At 39.2% G+C, this 24,690-nt stretch overlaps 2 protein-coding genes across 3 annotated transcripts in view; one reads left to right on the top strand and one right to left on the bottom strand.

Annotated features, from left to right (window-relative positions):
* Nucleotides 1-24,690, top strand: part of KLF10 (KLF transcription factor 10) — a 194,012-nt gene that overhangs the window by 89,551 nt on the left and 79,771 nt on the right. The gene's annotated exons all lie outside the window — the stretch shown is intronic.
* ATP6V1C1 (ATPase H+ transporting V1 subunit C1) lies at nt 358-22,917 on the bottom strand. 2 transcript variants are annotated; one of them, XM_065628626.1, is made up of 14 exons: nt 22,837-22,884; nt 21,182-21,262; nt 16,074-16,256; nt 13,820-13,887; nt 12,591-12,676; nt 11,510-11,604; nt 7,905-7,996; nt 6,738-6,836; nt 5,709-5,777; nt 4,221-4,313; nt 4,039-4,132; nt 3,431-3,528; nt 2,120-2,246; nt 358-958 (listed from the first exon to the last, which is right to left on the bottom strand). In XM_065628626.1, exons 3-14 carry the CDS (start codon nt 16,203-16,205, stop codon nt 863-865), a joined length of 1,149 nt encoding a protein of 382 aa, XP_065484698.1. In that variant the 5' UTR covers nt 16,206-16,256; nt 21,182-21,262; nt 22,837-22,884; the 3' UTR covers nt 358-862. The 2 variants fall into 2 exon arrangements, with proteins under 2 accessions (XP_065484698.1, XP_065484697.1); XM_065628625.1 differs by lacking the exon at nt 21,182-21,262 and having other exon boundaries at nt 22,837-22,917.

Genomic DNA, 24,690 nt, shown 5'->3' with positions numbered 1-24,690 from the left:
TCAGCTGATTGAAAAGAGCAAAGAATCACCAAAAAAATCCCAGATCAGCATAGCTTGTTAGCATTCCAGGTTATTCCCCTCTTCCCAAAATTTGTCTCATATTTTTGCTTTAGAGTCACAAAGATATAAACATGAAAAACATTCATACATAGGTTTGGTGGCCAAAGAACAGACTTGAGTGTTTCTGCACAAAGCAAAAGAAATACCTGCATCTCTTAAAAGTACCTGTGCTGATGTCAGCTGCGTTTCTCTACCACTGTGTGCAGGATGAAGCACTGGTTTTAAGACTTAGCACATTGCTTCAGTTTAGACACAGGTATCTACAGTTACATGTGGCACAAGGAAGTGACACATTTGCACAGGTATGTTTATTTTTTCCTGTGTGTTTACAGTGCTTCAGTTGTAATTTTAAACCATTCAGAAAGCACAATTTCATACCAATTTTACATACTTTACATCACAGTTCAACAACATTAACACAATTGTATCTAGTAAATCAAATGAACAAAATGGCCATGAACATTTACACTATTCTGTAAACAAGTTTTTTTTATAAACAATGGTACATGGAATTAACATAGACCACCATATGAAACAGGAATGGGCTTTTCCTTAAATAAATCACTCTGTTTATAAATACTTCAATTCTCTCAATATACATTTACAGACATAATTGGTTAAAGCAGATTACCTACACTGTTCTTTAAAAAGAAAACGTCTAGAGATGGACCACTGTGTGTTAAATTCAACTAACAGAAGAAGCAAGCATATGATTAGTAGAATGTTGCAAGTTTTACTTTACTTCAACCTCACTTCTGTTTGTTTACATCAACACTGAGACGATTGTCATGTTAGGGAACTTTCACTTGAATTCCAGCAAGTTACAATCGATCTTGTAGTACACATACGGGTAGTACTCCTGCTGACTGAGGTTTAAGCCTGGAATATCCATAGTTGCCTGTAAATAAAGTTTTGAAACCAGTTAGACTCTTACAATTCAGACTCCTATTCAGAAATAGATGAAACATTCATATGTTTTAGAAGCAAATATGCCAGGCAAGACTTGAGCGTAATTTTTCATGTGCAAGTGAATGTTTAAGCAACAAATTTAGAACTTTGACAAATGAAATACAAATGCTTCTCCAAAAATCTAAGTAGTTTTGTATCAATAATTCACATCTGCTGCTATAGTAAACACATCACCACTAAATGGCAGGAAAAGTACTCGCAGTTATGTTTTACTACTTCTAAACACAGTTTATGAAATAATGTTATAGGGTGCTGAATGATCCAGGAAGTTGCAAGAAGTTCAGCATCTTTAATTTTTGCCTGAATTGTCTCACATCCCCTTGCCCCAAAAAGGCCTGGAAATACTTCAGAAAAACCATTACATTAAAGACAATGTTGAGAAAGGTTATTTTTAATCTTTTAAAACTTGGCTAATCTAATTGTGTGGTCTATCATTAATCTTTAACTACGAAAAGCACTGCTTTTCAATACAGAACAAATTAGTAGAATAAGCCTCCTAGCAAACCAGTTTTAAATACGAAAACGAGACCTCGACAGATGGAAAGGATGACTCCATCTTGACATCAATTCAGCCTCCTTCAACAGAGATGGATGACTATGTTAACTTAAAGATAGTGATGTGACAAAAAAAGAAAAAAAAAGTTGTTTCAATATTAAGGCCACTGTTACCATAGACAGTGGAAAATTCACATATTCCTTCTGGGCTCAAAAAATATGAAATGTGTTCAAGTTCCTTAAGGCTAGTTTAATATCAAAGTTAACTTTGTTTGAATTCTTTGAGGATACAAATATGTATGTAGTCTATAAGATATCTTTCCATCAGCAGTAGGAAAGAATGCAGTAAGAAGTTATGTTAGGCTTTTATAACAGGCAGCTTGCCAAATGCATTAGTTGCAACCTTAAATACCATCTGCTTTGCAAAAATGTAAAATAGAAGTGTCATTTTCACGAGGAGACAATTTTCTGTACTGTGAGAAAATGATGGAGAATATGGAGAAGTGTAGCTTTTTAATAAAGTAAATAAACTTATTTTTGTTTAAACAGATTAAACCTAATATTTAAGGGGAGCAGCAGTAACAAAAATACTTACATCAATGATAGCTGCTGCACTGCTGTCAAGGTGTTTGTATAAGTCATACAAAACCTCCCTCAGTTTCTTCATTGTTTTCTTATTAGGCTGAAGCAGCATTGCCTGGAAGTTAACTGGCAAACCATACCTGAGCAAGTCAAGCAGAAAACTATGAAAATGCTGAAATAAGTGTTCTTTTATCTTTCGAAGCAGAGTTTTGTTTTGAAAAAGAAACATATTGTTGAAGAGCAAATTCTGCTCATTTTCATTTTTGTGAGATCATTCTGTTTCCACAATTCATAAGGCATCAATAAAGTAGGACTTCTTCCTTCAAGTTTAAAATAAGAGAAATCTAAATGCTTTTAAAATCCTTTTAAACCCTTGAATACTCAGCACAATTCTCCAAGTTACCTGAAGTCTCAAAGTTTTGAACATTCCAATTAGTTTACTTGCTAGAGTTCACTTTTGCCACTTGGTGGAGAATACACTCAATCCTCCTTTCTAGGAGTGTGGAAGCATTTGCCAATATTCAAATCAAGCTCAGCTTTCTTCCTTACTGAAGTTTGTCTTCAAAATAAACCCATCACAACTATAGAACAGACTAGAATGTAAATAAATACTTTTTTTTTTTCTCCTCTGGTTGTCTCCTTTGTGATAACTTATCAAAAAGGCTAAAAAACAACCAACCAACCTCTTCCCATTTTCTGACTAATGCAGAAGTCCTTTCAACTCTAAAAAAAAATCCAGGTCCTTCCTTCTGCAGAACAACTACAGCTGTTCTTAAGTCAATTTAGTAACTATACTTCTGGATAGATGTGAAGAAAAAAAATCGGAGTAATTTTATAGTTAGAGTATTGAACAGTATAATATTGAAAAGTTTAGACTAGAAAATTCTTAGAAAGGCATGTTTTAAAGAAAAAGCATACATTTCAAGATGTCAATCTACATTACTCAAAGTCTGGATACTTGTTTATTCTGAACTATTCCCATTTCCCTCTTAAATAGAAGATACAGTAAGGTATTTTTACAAGCAGCTCATGAAGCAAGCTAAGAATCACCAAAAATGCCTTGCTGCAACTTACAGAGTACCTTTAATTCCTAAAGCACTGGTGGCAAGACTATCCAAGGAGCAAGATACACAATTACCTATCTCAAATATTCACAACTGGCAACAAGAGCTATTGCCATCAACTATTCCTACTGCCCTACTCCTTGTTTCCTCCTGCCTGGACAAGTGGCATTCACACACATCACTCTGGTAAACTCCCAAGCTAGGTGTAAATTCTTACAAAGTCTAGGAAGAAAAGCCCATATTCAGGTCTGCCTCATTACCTTAAAACAGACTCAACAAAAACTCGCAGTGCTTTCACATGGATCCATGCAATGAAAGCTTCACTGAAATTAACTTTCAGCCACCGAACCAGAGGCCCCTGTGAAAGGGAAGAGAAAAAAAAACGTTATTCGAACTTCAGAAAAAGATTCAGTCCATCAAGAATGTTTGAGCAGATACTCAATATCTGTACCATAATAATAAAGACAACTTAAAGACAGAGTTCACTATGGACATAATGGTTCAAGGGTGTTTCAACACTAAGTCAAGAGAAATTTAATGAGACTTCCATTGTCTCTTCAGTGCACCATCTCAGCTTCCATGGGCTAACTATATTGAAGACTATTTTAGTAATATCTGATTATTTCACTCAAATGTTTGTCCATTTTCAAACCTGATATATCATCAGCACTTGGTTCAATGCAGTGAGGAGCATTTGGGCTACAGGAAACTCCATTATCCCTGAGCAGATGAGCTGGGTGGCAGGCTGACTACATCACATCATCCTTGCAATGCTTTCTCAGAATCACAAGTTCATTAAATTGTTATGTAGCAATAAGAAGTCTTAGATGTCTCATGTTTCTATAATGACTAGTTTATACGGCCTTACAAACTGTTTCTTCTTGTCAGTTGACAGTCTATTCATTTCTTCTTTATCGGCTTTCATCTCTTCTTCATTATACTGGAAGTCACGGACCATAAACCTGCATTTGGAAGTGAATAAAATCAGAAGTGGCTACCTAGACTTCCTTCAAAGCATGAGAGACAGAACACATACAAAATAAGCCTTACTTGTATTCTCTGGCTTTATGTTTGAAGTCATCCACTGCCTTCCTGAACAAGGTGACGTTACAAAGGTAACTATCTTGATCCTCAAAGAGTACACTACACAGAAAAAAAAAAGTGTCAGAATTGATAAGGTTCAAGTCACCACAGATCTGATATGCAGTAGCTTCAATTTTACTTCATCACTACTAGGCAAGCATATAAATTTAGATAATCACACAGGATTAGTTCCTAGATTAAATGCCTTATACGGAAAGTAACTGAGACTTCAGCAAGTGCTCTTATTACTCTCTTCACAAAGGATGGCAGTTTCCATTTCCCATTCGGAGACTTCACCACTCAGAAACACTTCATACGTGTCTGGATATTTGCTCAAGTTAAAATTATTTTACAGAAAAAGGAACTAAGGCTGGTTTAATACTGAAGCTTGGACTACAGAATTCATAGAAATGCCTGTTTTAAAGGAAAAGGGAAAGGGATTTAAAATAGAAAAGGACAAAAATTAAAAAGACAAAGGTTGGTAAAAAAAGTGCTTCTTAGGCTGTAAAGACAACCCCCAGATTTACTATTTTACAGTTCAAGACAATACTGCTTAATTTGAGACTTCACCTTCAGAAAAAAAAGCTTGAAGAGATTTAGACTATCCCTCAGTGTCATACTGTTTTCAACATAAGCATTTATCCAACAGTTTAACAAGTCACCTCTTCCTAAGCTATCCCTAGGCCATGGTTTCAGAGTAATTAAATAAGAATCATCATCAGATCTCCCAGCAGGCTTAAGCTGATCTAACTCAAATATGAAGTTAGCCAGAGCAAGTTCAGATTTTGTAACTGGCACAGAGCTGGTAATATCAGATCTGCCTGAGCAAAACCTCACTCTGTGAGTTAAAATTAACAAACAGCAATGCTTTGTGCTACACGGGGACTTTACTGTCAATGTGGTTACAAGAGTGCTAAGGTGGCTTAACAGTATTATCAAATCCTAGCACCAGTCCTGCCCATCACAGACACCGAGCACCAGCTGGGTACTGAGGATCTGTGTTAGCCCAAAAGAGACAAGTTACTTTTCTTTGCACACAGGAAAACCATCTACAGTTCCAGCTCTTCACTCTTTAGCAGCTTTCAAAGAGTATAGGTAACTTGAAACAAGTTCTCTGAATGCAGGCATAAAGTTTACAGGCTAGCAGCAGAACTTGTTGCTAAACACCACCATGTGTTACCTTGAAGCTGAATGTGCCTGATCTGAACTAGATTAAATTTTCAATTCTTTTACTCTTCCCTAATAAGTTAGTTTGAGAACTCTGTTAACCCTAGAGTTAGAGATCCTTTGAATTTTTTCTCAACTACAACATAATCAAGCTTGGTCAGATAACACTATAAAGTTGGACATTCTAAAAATTTTTGATGAATCTTTAAAATTCAAAGTCACTACAGATCAAGAAAAATTATAAAATATAGAACATGCAGATATGAGATTTAGCATTTAACAACTTACTTGCTGGAACGTGGTACAACCATCTCTGCTAGTGTTTCATATTGCTTAACCCAGTCATTATAATTTAACCTAGAGAATACACAGGTTATGGTTAGACATCTAGTACTGTAGTAAGAAATCTCAGATTAATGGATCAAGTTTTTCCAAAAAAATGTTAAAAGAATTTAACCATCACAACTTCCAATCCACGTGCAGGTTGTCACAGTCCTCCTCATGCTGTTCGTAAGATTATTGCTAAATAAACTATGATGACAGCAAAAGTAACGTATTTTATCTTCAGTCTTCAAGTTTACAAGTGTAAAATTTTTGAAATCAAAGAACTATGAAATTAAACTAGTCATGATTACGTACAGATCTCAGGGAACCACATAGACTTAACTGTCAAAGTTTATCAGAAACTCCTTATGCAACTCTGCTCTTCTGAGTTACTAATAGGAATACTTTTTGCACAATTGCAAACAGGTTCCCCAGAGTCCTGCACTTGCCTGAAGGATCACTGAGAATTTTGGAAGCCTTGCCTTTCAGTAGTTGGTGTTGAAGAGGTCCCACCTTTTCAACACCAAAAAAAGTCAAAGGTGAAAGAACAACAACAGTCAAGATACACTAACCACCTGTTTTCTGCTAAAGTCACTGCAAAACTCTTCACCAGAGTTTTACATGTGACAGAGACTACTCTTTCATGTGATATCAGCCTGCTGGCTGTCTTTACAAGTTAGAAGTTCTTTTTGTTCCCAGCTCCAGAAAGTCTAGTGCCATTTTCTCAAGAGTCTTAAGGACATCTGTATCACCACTTTCTTTGGCCAGTGGAAAAGGTGGGGTTTTTGTTGTTTAAACATTTCAGACAGGAACAACCTGCTTGCAGCAAAGCTTTGACATGATATAAGCAGTGTTCCATTGGTAGTTAGCTCATCCAGGAAAATCCTGGACAAATTTAGATGTCCTTTCTTACAGTATTATAGGGTTGTTAGATCTATTATTTGATTTAAAATTCTAATTTTATTTTGTTCTTAGGACAAATAATAAACTTACTTCGGTACAATCACTAATAACGTGACCAAATATTCTGAATCGAGTACAAAGTCCTCTTTCTTTACAACATCAGCAAGACTTCTGGTTAGCAAGCTTCCCCTGCAGAGAAACAAAGACAGCCAGAGTAAATACATGCTTAAGAATTGAATTAATCCGGAAAGCAGTTTCCAGTGCTTGACAGTATAACATTTTCAAAAATATATTTTACTTAAGCATCCACTATTAGCAGAGCAAATAAAATGTCTTTATACGTATTTTATACCTTACTGTCTAAAGTCACTGAAGTCAGTAGCTCCACTGCTGTGTGTCATTTCCATGTGCCAAATACCTCACACACTTAAGAAGCCAAGTTATCTTTGTAAAAGCAGTTTAAAAACACAAGAACCATTAAAACTATTAATCGTGAAGTCTAGAATACAGAGCCTCAGAGTTACAACTAACCTTGTACAGATCTACATACAGAATCCATTAAAAGTTTAAAGCAGTATATTGCCTCATATTCACAAAAGACGAAGAACATATGCAGATTTTATGGGCCTTAGCTGACAAACTCTGATGGCTTAAGACAGGACTTAAGGCTTACTCATAAAATGGCCCATGGTTCTGAATCAGCCAGTAGGCTTGTACCATTAGCTGTAATGGTAGGGCCGGGTCAAATTAATCAACCATATTTTGCACAGAAGAACTACTGTACCTCAACTGTACTTCAGATAATCATCACGTACATGACAAGACAGCATGCAGTCGTTGCTTATTTTATTATCTCCATACATACAACAGCTGTCTCTCTGATGGTTAATTTTGAGGGAAGAAACCCAGTAATATTGATATGCATAAATGGGTGTGAAGGGAAAGATTTCCTTGTTTAGACAGACACATAAGTAGCAGCGTTACACACCCCTTTAACAACAACCTTCTCTCAAAAGCTCCAGCATTTTATACTATTTGTACATGCTTTTGTGTATCTCATAATTGCTTATCAATCACAAGTGAGCTATTAGCAGCAAGGCAGTTGTTAATAAGTGTTCTTTCATGACAGCTGCTATTCAAGATTGGTAAACACCTCAAAAACACATTAAGCTTAGAGCCCATACCTTTTCACGTTACTAAGCTTTCATGGTTAGATAACTTTTCTGTGCTACATTAGCAAAAAACAATGTGACTTACGCATTCTTTCTTTCCAAATTCTGAAGGTTCCCTTTCAGATTATTGTAGGCTGAGGCTCTTGCTTTTAGATCATTGTCAATCTGGTTTACACCCTTAAAGATAAAAAGAAAAGGAACAGTGTCTAAAGAACTAGAATAGTTTTTAAATTATTTCCTAATTACAAAGCTTAGATCTGCCAACCAGAACTTAATAAAAAATACAGAAGTTTAAATGATTTGTCTTGTGCCTGACAAACTTCACTCAAAACTCAGAAAACTCTAAATCAGCCAGTAATAGAAGTTACACGTGCTCTTCTGGAATTAACTGGACGTTCTGCTGCACGCAGCTGATCATTACTCCGTCACCTTGAGGTTACCACCCTCCATCTCAGCTGACAAGAGAGATCATTTGATGTTTGCCTTTCTACCATGATACAAATACACCTGTGAATACTGGATACCATTTCCTCCACGTTACCTCACTTCTCATCACATTTTTCCCTCATTAGAGTTCCAGCGACAAAAATGATGTACAGGTGCAAATCAAGAATTAAATAACCCAAAGCCTTATCGCTTTGCATCATCTGCAACTTAAGAGAAGACTCTGTTGCACTCTATTTACCTACTGCAATTTTCACCTTTCCTTGAGATGAACAGCCTTGGTCACTCAAAGACAGAATATCAATGAAATGCATCATATGGCTGTTACCATTTACGGTTCTAAATATTATCACAATAATCTTATGTCCTTTTTTTCTCCCAGAGATACTTCCCATTCTGTATGCTTGCAAATGAAAATACAAATTATTATACCACCATCTCCCTTCATAAAATCATCTTTTGTGCTGCTGTTTTACAATGGCAGTGGCTTACAACTACAAAGAAAACACTCTTCTACAGAGACTTTCTTCATTTACTAAGAAGTTAGATATTTTGGAATGTCTGAAGTTGCACAAGGCCAGTTTAGGGTAGAGAGATAAATTGTATTCAAGTCTGAAATACTGTTTATTTCAGACAATAAATATACACGAACAGTCCAAGTAGAGGCAGTATTCTACAATTAATGTCGCTGGCAGCCTTCAATCATCTTTCAAACCTTTATATGAAAGTTCCAACTATCTCACTGTTCCAACTCAGACTCCCACATTTGGCTGGCCATTGCTGCTCAGGTAAGTCATCTTTCTCAAATCCATCCTCCAGGACTAATTAGAATGATTACTGAAAATGATTCATTCTCACCTAGGTAACTGGGCAGCAAGTGGAAGAACACAAAACAAATAAAGCAATTAGTAGGTCCTAAACAGCCAATTATGTTCCTATCAGCATGTACCCTATACAAGGAAGTATTTTAAAGCCAATATACTTAGTAACAGTTGGATAACTGAAAGGATGTGGAACAGTGTTGGTCTGGCATCGTAGCACTGCCTCCTCCCTCCTTCCCTGCTCCTCACTGTGCTATGTAGGTACAAGCACATAAAAATTCCCAGGGACAAGCACCTGAACACGGTCAAGGGACCCTCCCTGGACTTGGACTTAGGCTGTTGACAAAATACTTTGTGTGCGTGCAGCACTTCAGCTTGGGGATCCAGATATGGTTTTATTTCCACAAAATAAATCTCTCTTAAAAACTACGTCACTCAGTTATATAGTGCTCTTGCTTACAGTAACGCCTAAGTTCCCTTGTCTGTAGCGGGAAAGTGTCATTAAAAGCCTGAACATTCTGGCAGTTTCATTCAGCAACGTGTTACCAGCTTGCATCTTTGCAGATACAGCAATGCTTTATACAAAATACTCTGAAAATAAGACAATCTACTTTTTAAACAGATGAGTATTTAAGATTATTTAAGTTCTTTGGCTAATGTGACCTTTAGCAAAGCATGTAGAACATTTCAGTAGGTGTCACAAAGCACACATTTTCAAGAAACCTTTCAATGCACTAATTTTATCTTTTTTTTTTTCCCTTCTCACAGCTAGAAGACAGCGTTAGATGAAAAATTAATTAGAAGCTATTAAGCTAGTACCTTTATCCATTTGGACTTTTCTCCAGACCAACCACCTTCCCCTCTGCTTTTTCCAAGCATCAAAACTTTGAAGTCTAACTATACATTGCTTAATGTCAAAAAGCAAAACGCATTGATACCAAATGCTGCCATTACAAACCAGTTCCATTCATCAGTTCTTAATTGTCAATACTCTCATTTGTAAAGTCTTTTAAAAGATGACTGTTAGACAAAAGCCTGTTACTGCTGCACCAACTGCAGTTTACTGTAAACAAGAATCAACTTTGTTTCCTGTTAAAATGTTAAGAGAATGCAGAACTGCAAACCTCAACATCACAGCAGAGCTCTTGAAAATATATTTGTGTAAAACTGAGAAATGAAATGACAATACAGACTTTCTTTTAGCAGTAGAATTGATGGATAACTCATAAATGTTACTGCAAAATGAGGCAGACTCATGATATTGCTAAAGAAAGTATCAGTCTAACACAGTTGGCCTGCTTCTACCCATAGCAAACCCCAGATATTTAAACCACTCATGTAGTCACTGGCAATACACAAGTGTTCTCTTGTAACTACACAAGCAAGCTGTATGTCAGTAGATACCTGGGTTGCTGAAGCACTAGAATGTAATTTGTGGAGTAAATTCGAGATGCAGTGATAGCCCCAAAGAAAATATCACAATGAAAAGTGTTTGTTACATTCTCAGTCAGCTATGTACCACCTATTATGATTTTGTAGTTTCTGCAAAAATTTTAAACTAATAGTTTCAGGAAAGAAACTAACATCTAGACAATCTCCAGTTATAGCAAAGCACGAGTCACCAGCACTAACTCCCATCCCCACCCTGATTATAGTTTACACAAATCTGCCACCAAGGACTACCTCTACAGGTACCTGGAGCAGCTGTTGCTTTTTTCCAGGTTATGTATTTTATCGACACAGAAAATTTCAAGAGTCAGCTTGCAGATTACAGAAAAAAAAAAAAATTAAAAAACTTAAAAAGCTGGGAAGATATCTAAGCAAGGGTAGCTCACAGAGAACTCTGGCTATTTGCATGCAGGAAGTCACTGCTGAGGACCCCACCTATGCTCACAGCAAGTACAAACCAAACGAAGTCCCTACAGCGTGAAAAACTTTACCAAGGTAAACACAGGGGGAAAACCCATGAAAACACTGAAATGAGCTTTCCTTACACCTGACTTTGAAGGCTTATTTTTCCCCTCAGAACTGAGCACCATAGCTTTCAGGAGGTAAATAAATTCCTTGGTTTACTGCTAATAGCCCCCAAAGTTTAAGAACATCAGACAAATGGCATGCACGTACGGCAAAATTTAAATGTAAGCGACACAATTTGCTAGCTATTTCTTGGTTAACTCAGTGATCTTAGAAAACAAAAATCAGCAAAGACAGCATGATGGCTTTCAGGGAGCACTCTCCAAATCCTTTCCCCATTCTAATATACTTCTTCAGTTACTAAAACACAGACACTGCCACTAGGTTCACTGCTATTGTTATCAGAGTTACACAAAGCTAACGAAAATAGACAAATAGCTTTGAGTACCAAGTTTTGTGCATAAATATCTTAAGTTCAAGTAGGAAAGTTTTATAAAACAGGCTACCTTACCTTTGCAATAATTTCTGAAATATTCTTCAAGGATTGCTTGATTGGGTATTTGGCCATATCCCACTGGAACCTTGTTATATAGGTGACCAAGTCAACTAAAATTTTAAAGAACAACTTTTTAAAGACAGACAGCAAAAAGACTGATGTATTATATTCCGTGTAGGATTGCTATAACAGAAGAGTACTGTAAGAGACTGTGGACCTTCACATGTGTGGACCCTGTTGCTTAAGAAATTTGAAAATAAACAATCAAGTTGTAAGTTATTTGTGACCTCTGCCTTCAGATATTGGTTTCTTCACCTCTGTAGTAGTAAATATCATATAGGGTCCAGATCAATGATGGCTGAGAAGTACCGACAAGACCAACTATTTTTTGTTTTGTGTGAAAAATGGGTGGGAGAAAGGAGTGTCACAATGGAAAAAGAAGGCAAATATTATGTGGCTCAACTGAAGCAACAGTTTTGTAAAGCTGTCTATGAGAGAGACTACTCCAAGCCCTTATCTAAAAATAACTGTGTTAATTAGGACCACTGCACTTGTCTTCATGTTAATCCACTCATATTGGCCTCTCTTACATCAATACAAGCTGTGTTAAATATTATGAAACAGCTGTTGAAAACAAAATATTCATTTAGAGACCAATGCAACTCTTTACTGTGATAAAATGGACAAATATTTTCATGAGACAACTAGTTTTATAAAGACATTCTATCACAATTTGGGAACAACTGGGTATTCCAGCACAACTTACATAAAACCATACCTATTTAGATGACAGACTAAAACGAAGAATGTTTACAGTGGTCATTAATTTTCATGTTCCACCAGAGGCCAGTGATGACAAAATACAGCCCTAAAGGATCAGAGGCTTCTGTGAGTATTTAACCTGTAGATCTAATTTCTGGTCATTCTGGATCCTGTAATTTGTTTCAGGGCAAGTGACTCATGGAAAAAAAAGTACTTCCATGTCTAAACTAGGCTCTCAGAGCGTCATACAGAGAAGGAGCATTCACTATGTTTCAGGATCATTGCCTTCTCTCCTGTTACTTTTAGGATGCACATATTATGGTTAACATTTTACCTCCATTAGCCAGAAGATTCTCCTGAACTTTATCTTTACTGTCTTCTAGAACATCAGCCATATACTGGGCCACTTTCTTTACAACACTGAAAAATGAAAGATAAAGATACGAAAAAAGGAATTAAAAACCCTGCCATTTTGAGAATACCATTCATGAAACTGATCTGAAATTGTCTGGGAAAAAAATTTTGGATTGGATCAAAAAGAAAGAGTTGATTGCTTTACATACAAGCTTTCCAAGAGCACAAACTGGGATCAGTACGTGAAGGAGACCAACTTCTCAAATACATGCCAGAACTTAAATCCTTCTCTAACAGTTCTCAATAAGGTGAGGCTACTTTCCCGGCCTCCAGGTAATAAGGGCTGACTTCAGGTGTAATCTCACTATACTCCAGTCTTTCTTTAAAGTCTGTGGCCATTTCAAGATCCTAAACCCTTTTTAAAAATAGACAGTGAGGTAGAAATCACCAACAATCCAAACTAAAGCCAAGGCAACCGTGACAATGAAATACCAAAGGTAACTGAAGAGCTATGGAGAAATCCCAGCCCTAAGGTGTCGTGAGATGTGACACGTAAGACCTGCCTTCCTCACTACAAAAGCTATGTTTAATATTGCTCACATGTGCCATGCCCAATAATTTCCTTCTCTATTTAAAAACAACTACTTAGTACTTCTCTCTTTGAAACAGAAGATGGTTCCACAGGTTCCGGTTACGTGAAATTTTGTTATATTTGCTCAAAACCACTTTCAAGGGATCACTAGTTTCTTCAAACTGAATAGGTTTTGCATTTTAATATTAATGCTGTTTAACCCTTCTGTGGATTAGGAAATAAAGTGGTTACTTTCTCTAAGTTTGTAAACAGTGCTCAAACTTGCTAAAAGAGCAGTTTTTACTCCATTTCATTAGCACTTCCTGCAGCTGCCAGGCTCAATTCTTAACACTTGTCCAGGACCCAGCAGCACACAGCACTACTATAGGGAGAACCACTCTTCATCAATGCATAATGTCCCACTAGTCTACAAGAAGTTCGGATTTTTTTTTCCTCCCAAGCAAAGATACTAGGAAAAACAACAGCTTAGCTTATTGAAATCCTAGCTTGTCGACTGCCTACGGGGGATCACTATGAAAACAAATAAAAGTTGAAAATAATCCATGTATTGCTAAGACTCAGCAAACCATCACGTTGTTATTCTAATATTTTGCATTCTAGTAAAAATAAACTGTTACCCCTCCACAAACGCATCCAGTTTAGCCAGCTCATCTGACAGACCAACCAAAACATCCAGTGTGCCAACCTAGAAGGAAACATCAAAATGCATTAGCAATTGTGTATAAACATAGAAAGATAACACCAAATTACAAAAACCACTACATCTCCTGAACAGATAGCTTTTCAGAACTACATAAAATACTGTACTCTAAGATTTCAGACTTGTTGCTTTAACAAAGTCACGCTGTGTTTCATTTGCTCAAGATACCTCTAAAGCGTCACTCTATCAGATCTAACTCTTTCTTCCCCCTCCTCCCAAAAACACTTTCTTCGCTAATTTCATGTGATAATCTAGAACAATATGTAAACCTTTCTGGGGCCAAGGATGACAAAATTTTAGACTCTGTATAATTCAAACATTAGAAAATAAGAGCACAGTAAAATACTCTCTGTTTAGCTCTTTCATACACAAGTCTCAGATGGGTCTAAGACATCAAAAAATATAAAACCAGTATAGCTACGCTCAAGTTAAACAGCCAAAGGGTGATTTTTTTTAAATACGTCGTATAATATCAGTTTTCTTTGGTTCTCCAAGTATTTACGCATTTGTTCATTCCATTCAACGAAAGCAGGAGATAGCTCCGAAAATATGACTCTTCTTATCTCTAATATTTTAGCTACTACTTTATATTTCTTGCTGAAATATTGTTAGGCATAAGTGAAACTTCTGTCAAGATGTTATTAACATTCTGTTTTAGTCCAGCATCTTTGTTCTATATATTTGACCACTCGACTTTGCATGATTCCTGTCCTCTTTAGCCTTGAAGCGAAAAGGAGCACAATGACTTAAGTAACATCACAACCAAATCACTTTCCATCCCCACCTTCTTCTGAGCTACACACAGAATAAGGAAGTGAATGTTTTGACCAGTCACAAGCCACAGCGCAAGTCAGTCTTTGAGCAATAAGGCTGCTGTTCAGTGGAGACTAAAACACGGTTTCAATGAGTTCTACCTAAAGGATCTTACTCCTTAACCAGTTTTACCAGGTCCACAGAAGGCAGAGGATTTCCCATTGTATATAAAGTACACTCAGCTTCTGCCCTTTTCAAGGAGTAGAAACAAATACCAATCATTTATAACCCTAGTGGGCCACATCAGTTTCCAGTGATAACTTTTCTAACTGCTGTAGGCACCCTACAGTTTGAAAGCTGTCCTGACTGATGTCCAAGGATCTCCTGGGAGGAGATGGACATTTGTTGTAGTCCTTCTTCCTACCTCTACCAGTATATCTTTTGAAATAACTCAGGACAGTCTAAATGTAAATGTAAGTTATGGCAGTTGGAAGATCTTCTTAAAAGACACACTGAAGCACTTCATGCCCTGGGCTGGTTCCTCAGCAGGGACAGGAACAAGGCATCACACCACTTGAACCTGATTCATGCTGCAGACAGGGACTGGTGGCATTTTTTCCTTTTCATTTTGATAAGCTTTGATGAGCTTTCACTCAGCTAAACTGAGCTCACAATTCTTTTTTCTCAAGAAACATTCAGGGGTCAAGATAGACATTTTCTTAATAGATATACTGGCTCCTAGCTTTTCCATATCCTGATAATTATGTTTAACCATGAGAAACTGCTTTCAGATTTGGTTTCTCTTCTCTTTTCATAGTAATAGTTCAAACGGTTTTCTTCCCGTTTTTTTATAACACACATCAGCAAGTCACACTGGAATGCTCAATGGGAGACAACCAGTGCTCTAACAGATGAATGGTACTCTTGGATGGAGAAAAGGCAGCAGCTGTTTGATCAATCCCTGTATTTTAAATCAAGCCTTTTCACTGCTTCTCAGCCAGAAAAGGAGCAGCAGACAATTCAGAAGTGAAAAACAAACAAACAAACAAAAACACCAAAGGAAACGGTTTCATATGAATACTCAGACAAGTTTCCATTTTTCTTCCAATTTTCTTCTCCAGCTAACTGCTGTCAGCATGACGTCAAGACTACTGTCCCTGGAAAAACTGCTCTATTGGCTGAAAGAACACAGCTTGCTGAACCTTTAAAACTTAGAGTGAAGAATTTTTAACTTAAAATTTCAGAAAAATATAACTATTGTCCAAATTACTTTTTAGGTCTACACATAGTCATTGAAATAAGTCAGCTGTCCCCTCTAAAAAGTCTGCAAGTGTTCCCCATTTACAGTCGTAGTCTAAAGAAACAAAGATGATGCAAAACAATCATATTTCTTCTGACATGAAATGAGACTTACATACCTTCAAGTCCGGAATATTGAACTTTGAATTAGTAGAAAGATTGTTATTTTTTGTAGTTGCTGCATGTAGTTTCTCCCATGTCTGTTGACAGGTTTTTTCCCCAGGAGCAGAAATCAGCCAAAACTCGGTCATTTTTGTGTCTTTATATTGATGCTTTCTGCTTCTGAAGATGGAGGCAAGACGCTAGGTAGAAGGGAAGCCGGGGGGGGGGTGGGGAAAAAGAACATCTGCCATTAGTTCAGAATTCCAAGCTTTGCCTGAAGAAAAACATCTAATTTCATGTTACTAAAGTACAGTTTCAGTCACTGTAAGAGATTTTACTAAGAGTAGCACATGATTCAAAATTAATTTTTTTCCTATCTTCCAAATCACATTTGCAGAGTTGGAAAGTCTTTTTAAACTGCCCATCCTGCAAGTTAAAGTGGGCCGAGTTTGCAACACTAGCGCCTCTGAAGTACAATTCCACAAAAGATTTTAAGCAATCTAACTGAAAATAAATCCAATAAAATCAGATACAAATCTTAGTTTCACAGCTGTTTATATTTTCCAGGATCCGTACAACAGACAACTTTTTCTGACCACATATAGCTTTTCCAATCACTTTTCAGATTAGGACAGTGTTTTAAAGTGAGTAAGTGCCTAAAAAGCGTTTAAATCTGATAAGGTTTTGTTTATTCTTTCAAGCAAAGAAGATTCTCCTGGCAGCTAAAAATTTCAAGAAAAAGGACATTTTCTAGTCTTGGTATCTCTGTTGTCATTGTGGACCTCCAATAATGTTACACATACTGGCCTTAATCAAGAGAGTCTCAACACTTCGCAAATGAGCTTTAGAAGTTAATAGTATATACATTCTTCTGTCACTAAGAAACAGAACAAGCTGGTTGAGAGTTACTGGCTCTTTTTAAAAATAAGGAAGAACAAAATCAAAGCATACCTTGACAGAATCTAAATGTCAAATTTTGATATTTGCAATGTCTTTTGTAGCAGCTTGGAAAGAGTAGAGACTAACCTACATTTCATAACAAGCACAGACTACAGGCACTTCCATAGCTTTTTTTTTTTTTTTGGAAAGAGAATCAAATATTTTAAGAATGAATACAGAGCAGCAAACTTTAGCCAAAACAACACACATAGGTCTTTCACCTGTGTAATCATTCTAGGCTCAAAAAGTTAAAGGGTGTTTAAGCTAGAGATGAGCTAAAGAAAGGCCTGTTAGCTGATTCTTTCATTCAGCTACTCAGGAAGCCTAAAGCTGAAGTTTACCAGCCATTAAATTAATATCATGAAGCACATCTTGTCATTGGCATAACAGGCATTCTCCTTCAATTAAGGGGCCTTGTTTATAACAAGAGATGATGACACCCAGTTATTGAGGCTCTTGATGCTGCACAGTCCAGGATGGCTGACACTGCATTACCGGGTAGTGCACAGCAGTGCTACAACCCTCAATACAGACAATGCCAAGGCAGGTACAGATATTTGAGGAATCAGAATATTTACAAGATCAGACATGTCCCACGCCACAAAAGCTTGTCCAGCCTGACCCAGCCCAGTTCTGGACACTTTCCAGAGCTGGGGCCACACACCTGCACATCTGGTTCTACTCAACAGCAGAAGATCAGAGACCTGGAAGTTATCTGTGCTCTCCTCACTGGCACTATTCTCTCTTCTCCCCTAAAACCTTGCCAAAGCAGGCTGGAAGGAGAAGTGATAAGGAGTTATTTTTTCCTGAAAGTATGGGTGAGAAAAGGGGTCCTATCTCTGAGCAGGATGGGTGAAAAGACTGTGTCTGCTTCCCCCAGCATGCTGTGGCCCGGGCTGCTGGGGGAAGCAGAACTCGAGAGGAGGTGAAACCCACCCCAACAGCCCCTCTGGCACCACTGGCCCTGGTGCTCAAACGCATGTACTCTAACAATCCTTGGTCATATCATACTGATGATTTTGGTATGGGGGGGTACCATGAAAAATTAAAGCAACATTAGTCATCACCAATATAACATTGCATGATACAGGGCCTCTTCGCTTATGGAAGCACTAGCCGGATTATCTCAAACAACAGGTCTCCACAGGAGGTCTACTAATTATCAACAATTTGGAACGAGATAAAATTTCCTCTTATTCAGATTAGTCTAATGCATTATCTTCCTTAACACATGCCAAACTGGGCGAATCCATTGTACGTGATGTTTCCCTACACTTCACTGAACTCTGGCCCTATAAAAGACATGGTCAAGTTTACAGTCAACTTCACCCACGCAGGGAGACACCACTACAGCTGACACACGCACACACAAAGTCTTTAAGCTTTAAATTGGTTTTTGTTTGGATTTGACTAGACCAGGACTAGAAGAGTCTTTGGAACAAATGTTGAATAAATAAAACAGTTTAGGTGGTGGCAGCAGCAGTGTGCAAATACCTAAAAGAAGAGCCATAAGGTAGAAATCCAGACTCACATAATCATAGAATGTCCTGAGTTGGAAGGGACCCACAAGGATCATCGAGTCCAACTCCTGTCCCTGCATATGACAACCCCACAGTTCACACCATGTGTCTGAGGGTGTTGTCCTGTCTCTTCTTGAACACTGTCAGGCTTGGGGCCGTGACACCTCCCTGGGGAGCCTGTTCCAGTGCTGCACCACCCTCTGGGGGAAGAACCTTTTCCTAATGCCCAACCTAAACCTCTCCTGGCACATCTTCCTGCCATTCCCCCTGGTCTTATCATTGGTCACCACAGAGAAGAGATCAGCATCTGCCCCTCCTCCTCCCCTTGTGAGGAAGCTGTAGACCGTGATAAGGTCTCCCCTCAGTCTCCTCCAGGTTGAACAAACCAAGTGACTTTAGCCGCTCCTCATATAGCTTCCCCTCCAAACCTTTCACCAACTTCATGGCCCTCTTCTGGACACTCTCCAGTAGCTTTATATCCTTTTTATACTCCTATTCAGTAAGACAGATGGAACATCACATTCTCAAGTTTTCCACTAAAACATAAATAACCCTTAAAGAATAAGTATAAAGTTTCCAGAGATTATATCATCTAAGGAAACAGTTACATGTTTACAATGACAAGAGTCTCATTCCCTGCATTACAGATTGGGAAATTAAGCTCACCATTAAAAATCTGAACATCTTTTCCTGGGGAAAAAAAAGGCAAACAAACAACACCACAACACTTTAACAGACTCTTTGCGAAGAATAACTGCTTTCACTAAGTTTTTTAATCTTTTAAAGTCAGTTTTCAAGGACTAACTGTTCAGTCCTCATACAATGACTGCAAGTCCACCACAAAGAAAACTGAAGTAACAAACACCTGACAGACTTGCAGCAAACCTTTTTCATGCTTAAAAAACAATGTACTAGAACACTTCACAATTCCTTAATATCAGAGACAAAAGTGGATTGTTCAACTGAATAACCAAGATCTTTTTCTACTGTTCAAAGCAAAGATGTAAAGGTGGAATACTTGTAGCTCCCTGGAATCATTAAGCTTCTAGACTTCCCTTCCTCCCTCTTTTGTCTGTGTGGTTGGTTTTCCTGAACCTCCATTCCATTTCCAATAGCCATGGGACTTAAGACAATTCCCCATTTCAGCTGCCTACTCAGTGGAGGTATTTTCAAATATATACAAGGAAAAAAAGCTCAGTAGAAGAATTTTAGATGTTTGTTTCTATGGATTTTTTTAATGTAAGGAGGGTAATGAATATGAAATCAGAACTACACGGAACAATGAACAAGAAGTGGAAAAGGAGAAGTGCTACAAAATGGTAAGAAAAACAGAAACGGATGCTCATCAGTCAAAAATACGTACTGACTCACTGTAAAATGAGAGCCATTAAATTTAAAGAGGACCACAGAATAAAGCAGGAAACACGAAGTGTTCAAATCTCCTAAGTAAACTGACAGGTATTTTTTAGTAAACTATTATTTTATTCCTTTGATCTGCAAATAATGGTATATAGTCTGCCTTTAGATTCGCCACTGTGGTGATTTTTTTCTATCTTTAGGCCAACAGGTATTTTTAAATCGGCAAGCCTTTGCATCTCAGCAGCCTGCAGAACACCCACCACCAGTTTCTCTTTGGCCTTAACACTGGAACATCAGTTATGTGGATACTATCATTTATTAGCTGCACCTTGCCCTGGAAAGATTTATCTGCGCTTTTGACAGTATTTTAAAACTACACTATTGCAATTATGTGATCAGCCAAAAATTTTAGTCAAATGCAGACTGGTATCTCATTATACTAAGCACTGTCTGTATACAGATACAGCCCTAACTTAAACACCTGCAGTCAGAAGCATTATATGTTGAAACTTAAGTTACAGAGGGAAAAACAAACACAACAAAAACAAAGTTGCAACAAGTGTGCTGGCAGAATCAAGTCTTGCTGAGCTTTAGTCTTCTCATATCCCAAGAAAATGCCAAAGGCACAGTTCAAGTTTTTAAGTACTTGGCTAACAACCCAATAATTAAACTTCTATCCTTTCTCTACTTTGCTTATGATTGCAACTGAAAGCGTTAACCAAAGCTGAGAAATCTAAAGCAGAAGCAGTGAGAATAACCCCAAAAAGCTGCCTACCAGCTTCCATCTCACCTTCCTCACTCCCAAAGACCATTAGCTGCATTATTCCAGTCAAATTTTCTCACACTTTCCTGCTCTTAGGTTTTTGGAAAACAAACCAAGGGAATAACCAAAAAAGGTAGACAGTATAAAACCTAGAATATGCAATAAGAATGGACAAGTGAACCCTTGTTTACACCATATACCTTTATGACCAGCCTGTTTTTGTAATGCACTATTGAGTAGAATTTGTTCTAGTACAGTTTCACCTAAGCATTGTTAGAGATTTTTGCTATTTCCATTGTTTCTGACATACATTCATTAAAACACCTATTCATAAATGGATACCCGCAATACATACATGTAATTGTCTATAACACATAAATTTATCCACTTAAAAACATTCGATACTACGGCACTAGTTAATCAAGCTAATGCTTTCAAGGTGGTGGGGGTTTTTTTCCGAAACATTGCCCATTCAAAACCCTACCACACCATGACACCGAGTAGAAATTATGGTCCTAGTTCTGTTGAGTATGGATAAAGCCACCTGTTACAGAGTGAAACTGCTTCTGAGATGTCACTGTAAGCATTTTCTGGACAACTTCAGCAACAGCTGTTTGCTATACAACTGAAAAAAAAAAAAAGTAAGGAAAATGAGAAACTACATTTATATGAGAATCTCTCTATAGACCATGCTAACACAAAGTTCAGTGCTTTCAGGAACAGGTTCTAGAATTCCAGCTTTGTATATGTCACTAAGCTAGCTACCTTGATGCTTACGATTCCACAGATCATGAAATTACTGTTTTAATACTGATCAACCAAAACATCCATATCTCAAAAAAATATATATTTAACCTTGCAAGACCAGCAGTGCAAGACCCATCTTTATCTTGCTCAGTACTCATGAAGAACACAAGTTCTCATTTATAAAGGCTTAATACTGGAAATTCATTAGAACACACTTTTTTCATTTTAGATGCAACAACTGGGCAGTATCCCATTGAGCTTCCCTTGACATCTTCTCATAAGCAAAAACACAATATAACTTTGAAGTGTAATAGTCTTCCATATGCTGTTATGAAGAGATTTAAGTAACATAAATAAATTGTGAAGATGTTCTGCTAGTCAAACAAGCACAACACATCTATAAAATGCTTGAAATATTCCACCTCTTGAAGCTTTACTCTGGAGTACCTGTTTTTGATCCCTAACTGCTCTAATGCCCAAAGTAAGTTTGATTTATTATTTAAAACGTATTTTGCATTGCTAGTAGTAATTTATACTGAGTAATTTCTATGCTACTAGGAAAAATTGATTTCCAAAGAAAAATCTTCCATGCTGTATACTATAATCTAAACAACACAACTGCCAAACAGCTGTTTCAAAGCTGTACCTGGAAACACATATAATGATGTCAAAACAGAACCTCAGCTAAGACACTTTGCATTGTATTTCTCAAAAAGAACCGGGCTATGGGAAGGGGCAATTGTTTCTTCTTTCCTATTTAGCTCAACAGGAAATCTCAATCTACCAATGTGATTTAGAAGTCTCCCAATATCCAGCACTAAGTCCCCGAGAGTTACTTCTTCAAGCTCGCTCTCAGAAATCACTTCTGTTGCTCGGAGCTCGGCCTTCTCTGCCTCCAGATTTCATAAACAGCAGCGGCCGCACAGAGGAAGCCGGAGCTGCGCCCGGGGCGATTTCACAACGGGGAACCCCCAGGCCGGTGCGGACGCAATCCGAGGCAGGCCCGCGGAGCTGCCTTCACCCTCCCCGAGCCGCTCATCAGGATCACGGGGATCAGGAGACAGTCCCCACCACCCGGGCGGGCAGCACCTGCCCCGGCAGCCACCGGAGCTTCCCCGGGCGGCGCTTTCGCTTCGACCTCCGCACGATCAAAGCCCGCAGCGGGGGCCGGGCGGAGCGGCGGCAGGGCAGCCCCGATGCCCGGCAGCCCCGGAGCGGCGCCGAGCCCTGTCAAAGCCCCGGGGAGACGCGGCGGCGGGAGGGCCCGACCTGCGCTGCCCTTCACGCCAGGCCCAGCGCGGCCCGCCGCCGAGGAAGGCCGGAGCGCTGCGCCAGGCGCTCGGGAAACGTCGCGACCCGGTGCAGGCCGCCCCCCGCTTCTCCTCCTCCTCCTCCTCCGCCCCCCGCTCCGCGGCCCGGCCCGGCCCGGCCCGGCGGCTCCCCCGCGCTCACCGTCACTGCTCCATCCCCCGCCGGCAGCCGCGCGCCGCCCGCACACCCGCCAGTGGGTCACGTGAGGCGCCGGGTCAGCTGACTCCGCCGCAGCGCTGGTCACGAGACAGAGGAGGGGCGGGGCAAGAGGAGGTGCTGACGCAGCGGCGCGGTGACTGACAGGCCCGCTCGGGGCGGCCGCGGGGCCGCAAGTTCGAGACCCGGCCGCTGCGGGCCTGGCGCACGCATCCCTTCGCTCCTCCTCACCCCACGGCCGGGGCTCGCCCAGGGTAGCGCCCCCGTCACGGGCACTGGCAGCCTCCTCGGGGCTCGGAGCCGAGCCTCCCGCGGCCTCCGCGGGCCCCTCAGGGCACCGGCCTGCAGAGGGCCTGGTCAGCGGCAGCCCCTGCTGATGAACCTGGGCTTGGCCAGGGCCCCTGTGGGAAACCCACCCGTGGGGCAGAGCGGCTTTGTCCGCCTCAAGGAAGCGGGTGGTGTTAAGAAGGCTTTATATGATTTTGCCCCTAGGGCCGCGGAGGACAGACAGGTTTGAAAATGTGTGTGTGTGTTTTGGCTGGGGCTGGCTGATCTTCCTCAGAGCAGCTCTTGGAAAACACACAGTCTTGGAAAACGCGGTGGTAGTTCGTGAGCACAACTGTCGGTGTGTATGTGTCCTGAAGTGCTTGGCTGCTGTGGGTCTGCAGGGAAGGATTTGGGAAAGACAATTTCCCAGCAGGTGAAGAGTGGGAAAAGATGGGCTGAGAAACAGTTGTTGTCTTATTTTGGCACCAACCCCCGTTTTTCTTACCTTATGCAGTAATTGCTAAATGAAAAATAGCAGACCGGAAGTCGCTCTATTGCTAGAAAAGTAAATTCCTTTTCTTGTTTGCAACTGCTTACGGTTTTAATTTACAATATTATCTGGACAAAGCAGGAACCATGTACAAAAAGCAAACTGCTTTGCTGGTTTTGCTGAAACAAACTATTTTTTCCTACTTTTTTTCTATTTTCTGAAGTAGGCACAAGTTAGGGCCATCCTACAGCTGTGGATGGCTGGTGAGGAACTGCAGCACAGAGGGAGCACAAATGGGATCACGGACTCCAAAAAGGTGACTTCACGTGGTCCCAGCCCAGCAAAGGACGTGGCTTTGTGTCTCTGGGAGCAACTCCTCTAGTCCAGTGGTCTTCTCCCCCTTAAGTATTTGTAGATCTAGCACCTCCAAACTCTGCTTAGTCAAGTTCAAAGTGTGGATGTTGTGAAACAACCCCTAACATGGCAGCTCAGTTTTACTTCAGCCATTTATGTTGTTCTTCAACCCCAAGAGGCTTCTGAAAACGCTCCCGTTATGGAGCTGCCCACAGCCATTTATAATACTCAACATGTTCCAACTGGTACAATTTAGTTAGGGAGACAATGCTCGTATCAGTATAAAAAAGCATACTCTAAAATAACTCATTTAAACAGAAACTTACCCACATTAAAAGTGGGCAAACTTATTTTTAAATACCCGCATTACAAGTTCCACCGAGAATCATTTCTTAATGGCTGAATTATTAACACTCAATTTTCAGTGGAAATTATTATAAAACTTCACAATAGAAACATTTTCTCATTATTATTGCAAGCCATTTCCTCAAAATGTGGCAATACATGCCATATGCCAGCACTCACCACCAAACGCAAGTCCTTGTCTATGTTATTTTTGGAACAAGATAAGATTTTTTTGAGTGATCCATAGCTCCAAGCTATCAGATGGAAACTTGGCATTAACCTCTATAAATAAACAGAGTAGTTAGTAAATGATACTATAAAATTGGTACTTAACAGAAGAATAACAGGCATTTCTAACCTGTGTGATGACAACATGCTTGTAA

Source organism: Caloenas nicobarica, chromosome 2, assembly GCF_036013445.1.
Source record: "Caloenas nicobarica isolate bCalNic1 chromosome 2, bCalNic1.hap1, whole genome shotgun sequence".
Classification (NCBI taxonomy): Eukaryota; Metazoa; Chordata; class Aves; order Columbiformes; family Columbidae; genus Caloenas; species Caloenas nicobarica.
This window is presented reverse-complemented; position numbering and strand designations above follow the sequence as displayed.

What these genes read in the sequence shown, in the direction of transcription:
- ATP6V1C1 (XM_065628625.1), bottom strand. Translation starts at nt 16,205, where the DNA reads ATGACCGAGTTTTGGCTGATTTCTGCTCCTGGGGAAAAAACCTGTCAA. An exon ending in CTGACAAGAAGAAACAGTTT is followed by an intron (nt 3,529 to 4,038) that starts GTAAGGCCGTAT and finishes TCCCTTTCACAG; the next exon opens with GGGCCTCTGGTTCGGTGGCT. An exon ending in TTTGTTGAGTCTGTTTTAAG is followed by an intron (nt 2,247 to 3,430) that starts GTAATGAGGCAG and finishes TGACTTGCTCAG; the next exon opens with GTATGGTTTGCCAGTTAACT.